Source organism: Hippocampus guttulatus, chromosome 12 (genome assembly GCF_054856545.1).
Source record: "Hippocampus guttulatus isolate MCC_2025c chromosome 12, RoL_Hgut_1.0, whole genome shotgun sequence".
Lineage (NCBI taxonomy): Eukaryota > Metazoa > Chordata > Actinopteri > Syngnathiformes > Syngnathidae > Hippocampus > Hippocampus guttulatus.
The window spans coordinates 1555646-1568547 of NC_141272.1; the positions used below are offsets into that span (position 1 = coordinate 1555646).

Genomic DNA, 12902 nt, shown 5'->3' on the forward strand with positions numbered 1-12902 from the left:
GTTGCTCGCTTGTTTAGAAGCCTTTATCAGTGTCATAAATAAGACGTGCCGCCGCGCTGCTTTAATTATTCATCCTGTGAGTAGAGCAGCTGAGGTTGCCCTTGGTCTTTGTCCACCTTCATTAAAGAAATCTCTCTGGTGGACTACGATGTGCCGGAGTGCAGAGGTGGGAGTGAGACTGAGAAAAAAAAGAAAAAAAAAAGATGGGTGGCAGAAGACTAGCAAACGAAACCCTTCGGTGTTCCTTGACCAAGGCAGAGCGATTGAGAAGACGCCACAAACGGCTTCAACCGTGATCTTAGCCTTCTTTCCTCCCACCGTCATTTCAATGTGTAAAGTGTCAGTAGAAAACAAGATGTTACGTTCGGCAAATCGCTCGGAAGGGAGCCTGAGGGCCGGCCTCGCTTTATATTTGAACAGGTGAGCCGATTCCAAAATTAGACGTGGCGGAAATTCAGACTTAATTAACGTGATCGTTGAGGGACTAACTAATGAATTGACTTTTCTGTTGCTGAACAGGCGCGCGCCTTTCACGCTGAAGTCGAAGGTGTACCGTAGCGCCCACGTTAGCTAGCAAGCTCATGTCTTTCACAAGGCCATGATGCTGGCTTTGATTCCCACCCTGTCCCTTTAACGGGGGAAGTGTTGCGATCCACTTGATTTACTCAGTCCTCCTGACCATGAATTGATTTTGATTTCTTTTTGTAGGAAGTACAAAAAGAAAAAAATGGGGGTATATTTGGTGGCACAAACCCTAACACAACATGTTTTTTATCCGCGTCATTTTCAGTACAGGTTGGTCATAGCCACGTGTGTTCTGCCATTTGGAAGCTCTTTCAGCTACATAGAGCAAGTCCAACTCGTGGCACTTCTTGTTGTCTTGAGTCCGCCCCACCCTTGCCAGAATGCAACGTGCGTCATGGGCAAAACCCCCAAGGCCGAATCAAGTGGAAAAAGAAGCACCGGCCGGCCTTTGAATTTGCAAGGGCTTCCCTGAGAAGCCGCACGAAACTCATGGAGGGACGGCCCGCTGCGAGTGCCATGTCACTGCTCAGCGGAGCCGCTGGAATCCATTACGGCCTAGCGGGTCGTGTCGAGGGGGATGAATATGAACGCACGATGCGCGCCCGGAGGCTCGCCTGAGCACGTTCACCCGAGCGGCGCAAGCAGGCAGGCAGGCACACGCGCGGCAGGTCAGAGAGGTGCACGTAGCTCATCTTTCGAGCCTCGCGTGTCAGAGCAAGTCGGGCGAAATCTGTGCGTTTTGAACTTTTAACACCCGTCTGTCCATTCCCAACGTAAAAGTCAATCACGTTGCAGTTGCCGAGAATGTTTGCGTGCGTGCGTTGGAAAAACGTTCCGAGGTCCACCAGAAAAAAAGGCAATTACCGTATCAAATGCAGCACACATCAAAGTAAATAGCCAGAATAAGATGTGAAATACCAGACAGCTGTTGTCATGCCTTTGCATAATGACGCCAAGGTCTGAAAACCAAAACTCAAACAATGGAATGCAATCATACAAAGCAAGGTGAAGAATAGAGAAATGGTGCAAATAAAAATGAGAGACAAAAAAAGGAATTGAGCCCTCTGATGTTGAAACCTTTCTCGACCCCCTGGGGGCCCTGGGAATTAAGCCCCCCCCCCCCCAAACAAACAAACAAACAAAAACCAAACGATCGCCAGTTGTGTTTTTCTGATATGGACCATTATGAGATGAATACAATGCGAGTACTCCCCCTGGTGGCTGTCAGCTGCATAGTGGCCATGACAACAAAGCAGGTGGGAAAAACACAATTGAATGCTTCAGGCGACCTTTTGGCTACTGATTGAAGTGAAGGCCGACCAGTTTGCTACACTGCTGTAATTTCCTTGAATTATATGCCAATATAAATCATGATATTCCTCTAGAGTGAACAATGGGCACAACAGCAGCCCTATCGAGAACAGCAACGGTCCCATTTGTACAAATCTCTGCGAGTGTTTACATTTTCAACACATGACTTGTTCAGTATCACTGTTGAGCCATCTCTTGGATTTTTTTTTATTTATTTTTTTTGCTTGGACGAGCAAGCAGAAATGAGCCGTTTCGTTACTGTACGGTGGCAGTGAATTCAACTCACTGAACAGGCGGCGGTTTGGCAAATAGTGAACACTTCAAGCTGCTGATCGTCAAACTAAACATCAAACCAAGGCAATGACACGTGTTGTATTTCTAATTTCTATTGATTTCTGTTTTTACGTCGAAGTAAAGACCTCTTTTTCTTGGCAGGTACTGAACCTGGTCCAGTCCTACGTGACGCTGCGGGTGCCGCTCCACGTGTCCTATGTGTTCCACTCGCCCGTGGGGGCCGGGGGCTGGCAGCATTTTGACCTCCAGTCCGAGCTGAGGCTGACTTTTGTGTACGACACCGCCATCCTGTGGAGGGACGGCATCGGCAGCCCGCCGGAGGCCGAGCTCCAAGGTAAAGCGGCTGAAAACAAATGCTCCGCCTTTCCGTCGAGAGAAAGGACAGTTCCCCCGTCTGACGGTTCCCGTCTTTCGCAGGCGCGCTCTACCCGACCAGCATGCGTATTAATGAGCAGGGACGCCTGGTGGTCAACTTCCGCACCGAAGCTCGCTTTCGAGGCCTGTTTGTCTCTCGGCATCCTGGTATGTTGAATTCGGTTCTTTTTCAACTGCAGACTGCCCTGCGATCGGCTTTTAATGGTTTCCGCTTCCTTTTTAGCTCCATGTGAAGGTCGGTTGAGCAGAAAATGCCCTTGCTTTGGTTCCTAAAGTAGAGATGTGATTGGAATGCTGCTCAGTATAGGGTAGAATCTATTCAATGGAATCCTGAAAAAAATATATATATATATATACAGTGTACTGTATATATATATGTAATTTTTTAAAAATATCAATCTACAAAATACAGTCAGTTGTCACTCGCCATATTGCCTTTACTTTTAACAGTGTCACAGCATTGCAGATCTTTTATGGTACTTATTAATATTATTATTATTATTATTGTAGAATCATTAGACATAAAATTACACGTGGCCCTTTTTGCTTGTAATTTTGCTGATTATTGCTGAAAGAAAAGCAACCATAACCCAGTGTCTCAGAAAATGTGAATATAGTGAAAAAGTTCCATATTGGAAAAAGGACTGGGTTAAAACGTCAACTAAGTCGGATAACTAACCCTAAAATCCCACCAAAGTCCACACAAAACGTTTGCTGGCACGGATGTGTTTTCAGCGTCGGACGTCGTCAAAGTACTCGTGCCCGTTCGCGGGGCATCGGCACCCTCTACTGGTATGTAATTGCTACTGCAGCCAAGCAACGCGTGATCTGTGGTTGTCTTGTATAAACACCGCGTCGAACATTTTCTGGCAACCTTTTGGAAAATACTTCAGGAATTTTGCCCTCACTTTTTAATCTCACCAATATTGAGTTGTTTACGTGACAATTCCGGGTGCTGCCACACCTCCGCGTACGGCCATTTCTGGAACCTTCTGAGAAAAGCTTGCCAATGAGCATTGTGCCTTTTGGTCAGCCGCCGCCCTCACCTCCATGGTCATGTGCGCCGACCACCCTGGCCTGACCTTCAACCTCAGCCTGGTGCGCAGCGAGCCCACCTACAACCAGCCCATCCAGCAGTGGACCTTCGTCTCCGACTTTGCTGTGAGCAAACGTTGGCGCTTTTTCGTTTTTTTGCGCCTCATTGCCGGCGTCTCAAGGTGTGCCCGCGTCACGTTCAGGTACGCGACTATTCGGGCACGTACACGGTGAAGCTGCTGCCGTGCACGTCGCCTCCCGGCCTGGAGTTCGCTTTCCCGCCCTCGTGCAACCCCAGAGAGCCCGTCAGCTTTGACCTGGACATCCGATTTCAGCAGGTACGATGCAAGGGAAATGTTGTGAATCTCGCCAGTGGGATAGGATACACCGTCGACATTTCCACCGTGACCCCAAACCGAAACATACATCTATTTGTTGCTTCATAGCACAACAAATATGTGACTGCAATTGCAGCAAACCCACACAAAAAATGATGAGGAATAATTTTCAGGTGTTATGATTCATTTCAATAAAAACTAAAAAGTTTTTAGAAGCATGAATGGTTTCCATGAAAAGCATTTAACAGCCCCTCCAAATTAAACGGTATCACGGAACCTTAGTTTTGCTCATATGCAAGATGAGAACAGCCAAGTTCTACTAACGATCAATTTAGGACTATTCGTGAAGCAGTCGTGCTTCGGTGTTTTTCCCACAAATTGTATTTTCACATTTGTTTATTTATCCTTGAAAGGAATGCAACTAGTTATTGTCAGACATTTTCTCGCTGGAATCGGCGTACCCTTCAAAATGCGATGGCACAGATTAATGGCATTTCCATTCATTTCAGTGGGGAATGACGATTTGAGATACAATTATTTTGAATCGTTTTGCTGTGGGATCAATTTTTTTCTAGAGTCGAATACCTGTTTTTTACTTGGGCATTTTTTCTTCATTTTGACATGAATAAAGTGTATTTCCACAAGGTATGAAAAAGAATATTAACCGTGACTCTTGTTTATCTTGCGTGCGGTCATAGGTCAGCGATCCCGTGGCTGCGGAGTTCAGTCTGAACACAGAAATGATGCTGCTCTCCAAAAAGAGCCTGTGGCTCTCGGACGGCTCCATGGGCTTTGGCCAGACCAGCGACACGGCTTTTGCGCAAGGTGCCGCCCTGCGGAGTAACTCGTGGCGCGCTCGGGGCTTCGTGCTGATAATTCTCTGTGCAGGCGACACCATCTACGGACGCGTCATGGTGGACCCCGTGCAGAACCTGGGCGACTCCTTCATCTGCAACATTGAGAAAGTGTTCCTGTGCACGGGCGCCGACGGCTACGTGCCGAAGTACAACCCAAATGGCTTTGAGTTTGGCTGCCTGGCTGACGCGCCGTCGCTACTCTACAGATTCAAAATTATCGTAAGTCCGCTTCGAAGGTGTCGGCGCGGCATTGCGGCCTCAAACCTAAAAGACAGTATTGCCCCAAGATAAGAGTGACTCCCCTTTGAATTGTTTCATGATATGAGACCACATGAAAACAGGGAGCCGTCATTGGAGTCATGTGGTCCCTCCTACGAGCTACGGTTCGTGGGCCGGCAGCAGTATTTTGGATCAACTGGAAACACGTGATGGAGGACTGGTTGGCTCCCACATAAATGTAATTACAGTAATCTTGTCTTGTCGCAAGGACAAAGCCCAGCCCGAGACCCAGGCCGGGTCTTTTGGAAACGTGGCCTTCAGCGCCCGCCTGGCCGTGGACGACCCGGCCGCGCTACCTCTGGTCAGACAGCCGGGATCGGATGGATTCAGCATGGATTCCGCCGCCCTCTTCCAGGTCACCTAAAACGCGCACGCTGGATTTCAAGTTGGAATTTGAGCAGAAAAAAATTAGGAACAATTTTGAGACTGAAGTTGGAGGATTACACGAAAAATTGTGGACACAAAATCAACCGTTGAACTAGGTCTTCAAACTCGGGTTAGGGTTTCAAATTAGGATTTCAAAAAAGGGTGAGGGTTTCCACTTTTGGGGTTGGAACTGGGCTTAGGATTTCAAAGTAGGGTTTCAAACTAGGTGTACGGTTTCAGACTAGATTTGGGGTTTCCAATTTAGATTTCAAACTGCGATTCGGGTTTCAATTTAGAGTATCAAACTGCAGTGAGGGTTTCAAGTAGGGTTGTAAACGAAGGTGAGTGCTTCAAAGTAGGGTTTCAAACTTGGGTTAGGGTTCCCAATTAGGGTTTGGAAATACGGTTTGGATTTCAAAGTTGGGGTTCTAACTAGGGTTCGGGTTTCAAACTAGCGTCACGGTTTCCAAATAGAGTTTCTAACTAGGTTAGGCTTTCAAACTAGTGTTAGGGTTTCAAACTACGGTCAAGTGACACACATGTGCACTTTGCGGTGGCAGGTGTCCGCCGGTCGAGAGTGGTTCATCCACACCATCTACACAGTGCGCTCCCGGGACAACGCCAACCGTGGCATCGGCAAGCGGAGCCTGGAGTACCGCGCGCTCAGCCGGCACCGCCGGTCCGCCGACGTCGAGGAGATCGGCGCCGACAACAACCGCGGCACCAACATCCTCCACATCGCACTGAACCGCAGAGCGCGCGACGCCGGCGCTGCCGACCTCGCCAGAGAGGTCCTCGTCCCCGACGGGGTGGTCCCGCGCGAGCTGGGCGACGCCGAGGACGGCGCCGACGAAGACGGGCCAGTGCTGATGGTGGGCGTGGCGGTCGGGATGCTGCTGGCCGTCCTGGTGGTGGTGCTGCTGGTGGCGCTGGTGCGGCACAAGCGTGACGCCAAGGATGCGCCCGCCCCGTCGGCAAGCGGCCAGACAATGGTGACGCAAGCACTCGGTGACAGCTCTGAAGTCTGAACCAGCGCCTCGTAGTCGAAGATCCGGTTCCAACAAGGACTAGTAAGCGCATATTGAAAAGGAAAGAAAACAATGGAGTGTGTGTGTGCGTATGCGTGTGTGTGTGCGTCTGTTTTAGAAGTGCGAAACTTTACATGACACAAAAAAGGATAGAGTTGTCATTTTATGGGGAAATTTTTTTTTTTAATATAAAATGTTCGGATTTTAGTTTTAATTTTACAAGGAAAATAAATCCTGATTTTACAAGAATAAAATTGGAAAATTTAAAATGAAAAAGGACAAGAATATAGTCTGATTATAACACGACCGTTATTTGAACAAAATTTTTATTTTTGGAGAAAATGACACAATTCTACAAGGAAAATTAAATTGTCATTTGATGTACTGAATAAACTGGATCAAGGTCCAACTTAGTGAAATTAAAAAAGAAAAAAATACTGATAGTAGAAGAAATTTTATGAGAAAAAAAAAACTTCAAAAATTGGCTTTTCGCTGTTCGCCGCCCTGTCCGATAACCCCCCCCCCCCCCCATTGTGAAAATTACAACTTTATCTTTTTCTTTTTTTTTCTTATCAGTGTGTCTTTCACACTCCTGCGTTATTTTGCAAGTGCCTCACCTTTGAAGAACTAAAAAAAAAAAAAACAACAACAACAAAAAAGAAAACTGCGCCTCAAGAGCTTTTTGCTTGTGTTCCGCAATCTACTTGAAGCGCGCTCACTGTCGGTCCCGTGGCGAGACGTCCCGTCCGATGTCTTTCAACGCTCTCTCGTCCTTTGCTGTTTTCTTCTGATACCGCCCCATCGACCCCCCCTCCCCCCCCAAAAAAACGACAACAAAAAAGTGTCAGTGGTTAGCGTCAGAGGTGCTAGCGGACGCCTCTCTTCCTTCCACTTGTGGCAACTGTTGCGTTCTTCTTGTTTGACCTGCTGCGTTTTCCGTCTGTTTCCCATCACACTTTGTGCACCTGTGCATGTCTTGCTGCGTGTGCTTCTTATTACACTTAAATGTCAAACTGCTGATTTACTGAAGGCAAAAGTGCACCGACTGTCTTTTACGTTATTTCGTTCAATCAAGACAATAGTCCATTCAAAATGTCTCAAATCGACCGTTGGCATCGACGAGGTTAGGGTTAGATTTAGGGTTCGTTTTAGCGGTAAATGACAAAACAAGATTTCTTTTCTTTTTTTTTTCTTTTTTTTAAGTCAGAGCATGACCATCTATTCAGACCTTGTCCAAAAATGTTACTCAAACGAAACCAATAATAAATAAAATCTTGATGGCCTTAAATTAACTTTGCTTTTCCAGATCAGTCGGCGCATTGGGGCGGAGATTATTCCAGAAAAGCGGCCCGCTTTCTCAAGTGCAAAGTGTAGTTCATGTAGGCTAAAATGGGGACATTTTTAGGCAGATGCTAACGACAGTGCATGCATGACACAGCTACTGTGTTTGTTTTTTGGGTATTTTTATTTTTTTTGGTAAAGTATGTAAAGTTACATAAAAATGTAACTAACGGTTTGGGTTTTTCGTGTTTCAGATCAGGTGTGAGTTGATGCTAGTTGACGTTTATGGGTAAGGGGAAGGTTAGGTTAAGGCCGGCTTTCGGATTTTTGTTGGATCAAGGTCGGTCGGGTTTCAGTTCAGTCAGGTAAGGTTGGGGTCCGCCAATTCTCAATTGAGCTGAATGAAGTTCGACACAATGGCAAATTTTTAGTAGCACGTTTGCCATCTTTTGTGTCCGTTGCTTGGCGTATTCCTTGCTTCACGCTACGAATCGTCCGAATTGCCTTCAAACTTGATTGAATAGTTCCCATAAATCATCTCTGGTAATGGGTGACCTCGTTCTGCCGTGTGCATGTCACTTTTCGTTCTTATCATGTGAAATGCTTTGGGGATTTTACGTTGAGGGAAAAGGACATCTATGCAATTTGTCGTATTTTACATTTTGATGTGGGTTCTTTTTTTTTTCCCCCCCCCCCACTGCACAACCTGCTCGTTAATCCTCACCGTCCACGCGTTGTATCGTGCTTGGTTTATGTCCTCTAATGCTTGGAGTGAACTCTCTTATGCACATGTATGTACAGTACGTATGTATATACATCAATATAGTACTTAGGAATATACTATTTGGATGTTTTGGGGAATGGTTGTTTAAAAAAATAAAATGGGGGGACGCATACAGTATGTGATTGTAAGTATTTGTAACATAGACCACAAGCACAGCGCTGGTCTGCAAATAAATAATTTTTCAAGATTTTTTGGGGGGCTGGGCGGTGTCTTTTCATTCTCGTGTTTAAATGTGATCATCTATCAATCAGACAGATCCGATTCCTGACGGGGCAATAGCGCCCTCTGATGTAGCGCCGTCCCTGTCGCATGATATTTTCATTGGCTTGCGATATCATGTCGCAGCTATCAGATGTCCAACTTGAAAAGGCCTCTTGCAAAAATGGGAAAATCTTAAAATATGAACTTTTAAAAAAGCTAACCATGACAATAAGCACACACAAAAAACACTTGTTCATGTAAACATGTGCTTTTATTACCACCCAGTCAGCAAAGGCATCTGGCCCGGATTCGGCATGAAGCTGGCACAGCTGGCCTTGAGTCGGCACTGGCATAATGCATGTGGGCCGAACACGGCCCAGGAGTTTTTAGCCGAAAAAACTGACCATGTATAGTAAGGCGTTTTAGACGAAAAAAAAACGACCATGTATAGTAAGGCGTTTTTCGCCGAAAAAAATGACCATGTATAGTAAGGCGTTTTGAGCCCCAAATAAACGACCATGTATAGTAAGGCGTTTTTAGCCGAAAAAAACGACCATGTATAGTAAGGCGTCTTTAGCCGAAAAAAAACGACCATGAATTTAGCCGAAAAAAACGACCATGTATAGTAAGGCGTTTTTAGCCGGAAAAAAAACGACCATGTATAGTAAGGCATTTTTAGCCGGAAAAAAAAACATGTATAGTAAGGCGTTTTTAGCCGAAAAAAACGACCATGTACAGTAAAGCGTTTTTAGCCGAAAAAAACGACCATGTATAGTAAGGCGTTTTAGCCGAAAAAAATGACCATGTATAGTAAGGCGTTTTAGCCGAAAAAAATGACCATGTTTAGTAAGGCGTTTTTAGACGAAAAAAACGACCATGTATAGTAAAGCGTTTTTAGCCGAAAAAAACGACCATGTATAGTCAGGCGATTTTAGCCGAAAAAAAACACCATGTATAGTAAGGCTTTTTTAGCCGAAAAAACGACCATGTATTGTCAGGCGTTTTTAGCCGAAAAAAATGACCATGTATAGTAAGGCGTTTTTAGCCGAAAAAAACTACCATGAATTTAGCCGAAAAAAACGACCATGTATAGGAAAGCGTTTTTAGCCGAAAAAAACGACCATGTATAGGAAAGCGTTTTTAGCCGAAAAAAACGACCATGTATAGGAAAGCGTTTTTAGCCGAAAAAAACGACCATGTATAGTAAGGCATTTTTAGCCGAAAAAAAAGACCATGTATAGTCAGGCGTTTTTAGCCGAAAAAAACGACCATGTATAGGAAAGCGTTTTTAGCCGAAAAAAACGACCATGTATAGGAAAGCGTTTTTAGCCGAAAAAAAACGACCATGTATAGTAAGGCATTTTTAGCCGAAAAAAAAGACCATGAATTTAGCCGAAAAAAACGACCATGTATAGGAAAGCGTTTTTAGCCGAAAAAAAACGACCATGTATAGTAGGGCATTTTTAGCCGAAAAAAAGACCATGTATAGTAAGGCGTTTTTAGCCGAAAAAAAAAGACCATGTATTGTCAGGCGTTTTTAGCCGAAAAAAACGACCATGTATAGATAGGCGTTTTTAGCCGAAAAACCAGTTTCCTGCAAACCCTCCAAAGTTCATGTCAAATATGCCTATCGTCCAGAGCAAATCACAGTCACTGGTGGTGTAGTGCAATACACACCGACGTTCGGTCCAGGCAACTCCAGTTCAAACCCAGCTCAATGACGTGAGAAAAACAACACAAAAAAGTTACTTTTTCCTGCAAACCCTCCAGAGTGCATGTCAAATATGCCTATCGTGCAAAGCAACTCACAGTCACTGGTGGTGTAGAGGTATACACGCTGGCTTTCCGTCCAGGCAGCGCAGGTTCAAACCCTGTCCAGTGACAGCATATACGTCGGTTCCAATGGCCTAAAGCTGGGATAGGCTTCTCAAGTTCCCAGTGACAGTCGTCCATGTAGAAAAGTTTTTTTAGCCCAAAATAATCGACCATGGAGAGTAAGGCATTTTTTTGCTCCGGAAAAACGACCATGTATCGTAAGGCGTTTTCAGCCGAAAAAATCGACCATGTATAGTAAAGCGTTTTTAGCCGAAAAAAAACGACCGTGAATAGTAAGGCGTTTTTAGCAAAGCGTTTTTAGCCGAAAAAAACGACCATGTATAGTAAGGCGTTTTTAGCCGAAAAAAAACGACCATGTATAGTAAGGCGTTTTTAGCCGAAAAAAACGACCATGTATAGTAAGGCGTTTTTAGCCGGAAAAAAACGACCATGTATAGTAAAGCGTTTTTAGCCGAAAAAAACGACCATGAATAGTAGGGCGTTTTAACAAAAAAAAACGACCATGTATAGTAAGGCGTTTTTAGCCGGAAAAAACGACCATGTATAGTAAGGCGTTTTTAGCCGAAAAAAACGACCATGTATAGTACGGTGTTTTTAGCCGAAAAAAACGACCATGTATAGTAAGGCGTTTTGAGCCCAAAAAAACGGCCATGTATAGTAAGGCGATTTTAGCCGAAAAAAACGACCATGTATAGGAAGGCGTTTTTAGACGAAAAAAACGACCATTTATAGTAAGGCGTTTTTAGACAAAAAAAACGACCATGTATAGTAAGGCGTTTTGAGCCCAAAAAAACGACCATGTATAGTAAGGCGTTTTTAGCCCAAAAAAAACGACCATGTATAGTCAGGCATTTTTAGCCGAAAAAAATGACCATGTATAGTCAGGCGTTTTTAGCCAAAAAATGACCATGTATAGTAAGGCATTTTTAGCCGAAAAAACGACCATGTATAGCAAGGCATTTTTAGACGAAAAAAACGACGGCTAAAAACCCTTTACTATACATGGTCGTTTTTTTGGCTAAAAACGACTTACTATACATGGTCGTTTTTTTGGGTGGGGCTAAAAACGCCTTACTATACATGGTCGTTTTTTTCGGCTAAAAACGCCTTGCTATACATGGTCGGTTTTTTGGCTAAAAACGGCTTACTATACATGGTCATTTTTTTCGGCTAAAAACGCCTTACTATACATGGTCGTTTTTTTCGGATTAAAACGCCTTACTATACATGGTCGTTTTTTTCGGCTAAAAACGCTTTACTATACATGGTCGTTTTTTTCGGCTAAAAACGCTTTACTTTACATGGTCGTTTTTTTTTCGTCTAAAAACGCCTTACTATACATGGTCGTTTTTTTCGGCTAAAAATGCCTTACTATACATGGTCTTTTTTTCCGGCTAAAAATGCCTTACTATACATGGTCGTTTTTTTCGGCTAAAAACGCCTTACTATACATGGTCGTTTTTTTCGGCTAAAAACGCTTTACTTTACATGGTCGTTTTTTTTTCGTCTAAAAACGCCTTACTATACATGGTCGTTTTTTTCGGCTAAAAATGCCTTACTATACATGGTCTTTTTTTCCGGCTAAAAACGCCTTACTATACATGGTCGTTTTTTTCGGCTAAAAATGCCTTACTATACATGGTCGTTTTGTTCGGCTAAAAACGCCTTACTATACAGTACATGGTCATTTTTTTCGGCTAAAAAAGCCTACATGGTCGTTTTTTTGGGCTCAAAACGCCTTACTTTACATGGTCGTTTTTTTCGGATTAAAACGCCTTACTATACATGGTCGTTTTTTTCGGCTAAAAACGCCTTACTATACATGGTCGTTTTTTTCGGCTAAAAACGCTTTACTTTACATGGTCGTTTTTTTTTCGTCTAAAAACGCCTTACTATACATGGTCGTTTTTTTCGGCTAAAAATGCCTTACTATACATGGTCTTTTTTTCCGGCTAAAAACGCCTTACTATACATGGTCGTTTTTTTCGGCTAAAAATGCCTTACTATACATGGTCGTTTTTTTCGGCTAAAAACGCCTTACTATACAGTACATGGTCATTTTTTTCGGCTAAAAAAGCCTGACTATACATGGTCGTTTTTTTTTCGGATAAAAACGCCTTCCTATACATGGTCGTTTTTTTGGGCTCAAAACGCCTTACTTTACATGGTCGTTTTTTTCGGATTAAAACGCCTTACTATACATGGTCGTTTTTTTCGTCTAAAAACACCTTACTATACATGGTCGTTTTTTTCGGCTAAAAACGCCTTACTATACATGGTCGTTTTTTTCGTCTATAAAAGCCTGCCTATACATGGTCGTTTTTTTCTGCTAAAAACGCCTTACTATAAATGGTTGTTATTTTCGGGTTAAAACGCCTGACTATATATGGTC

At 43.9% G+C, this 12902-nt stretch overlaps 1 protein-coding gene across 1 annotated transcript in view; it reads left to right on the forward strand.

Moving 5' to 3' along the window:
* The window catches only part of frem2b (FRAS1 related extracellular matrix 2b), a 71163-nt gene extending 62501 nt beyond the window's left edge, over positions 1–8662 (forward strand). Inside the window, exons 17-24 of the mRNA XM_086125215.1 lie at positions 2272–2464; positions 2548–2652; positions 3539–3666; positions 3744–3878; positions 4577–4703; positions 4767–4954; positions 5223–5369; positions 5941–8662. Of these exons, the coding sequence (XP_085981341.1) occupies positions 2272–2464; positions 2548–2652; positions 3539–3666; positions 3744–3878; positions 4577–4703; positions 4767–4954; positions 5223–5369; positions 5941–6408 (1491 nt within the window). The 3' untranslated portion in view covers positions 6409–8662. The remainder of the gene's footprint in view (positions 1–2271; positions 2465–2547; positions 2653–3538; positions 3667–3743; positions 3879–4576; positions 4704–4766; positions 4955–5222; positions 5370–5940) is intronic.
* The last annotated feature ends 4240 nt before the right edge of the window (positions 8663–12902 follow it).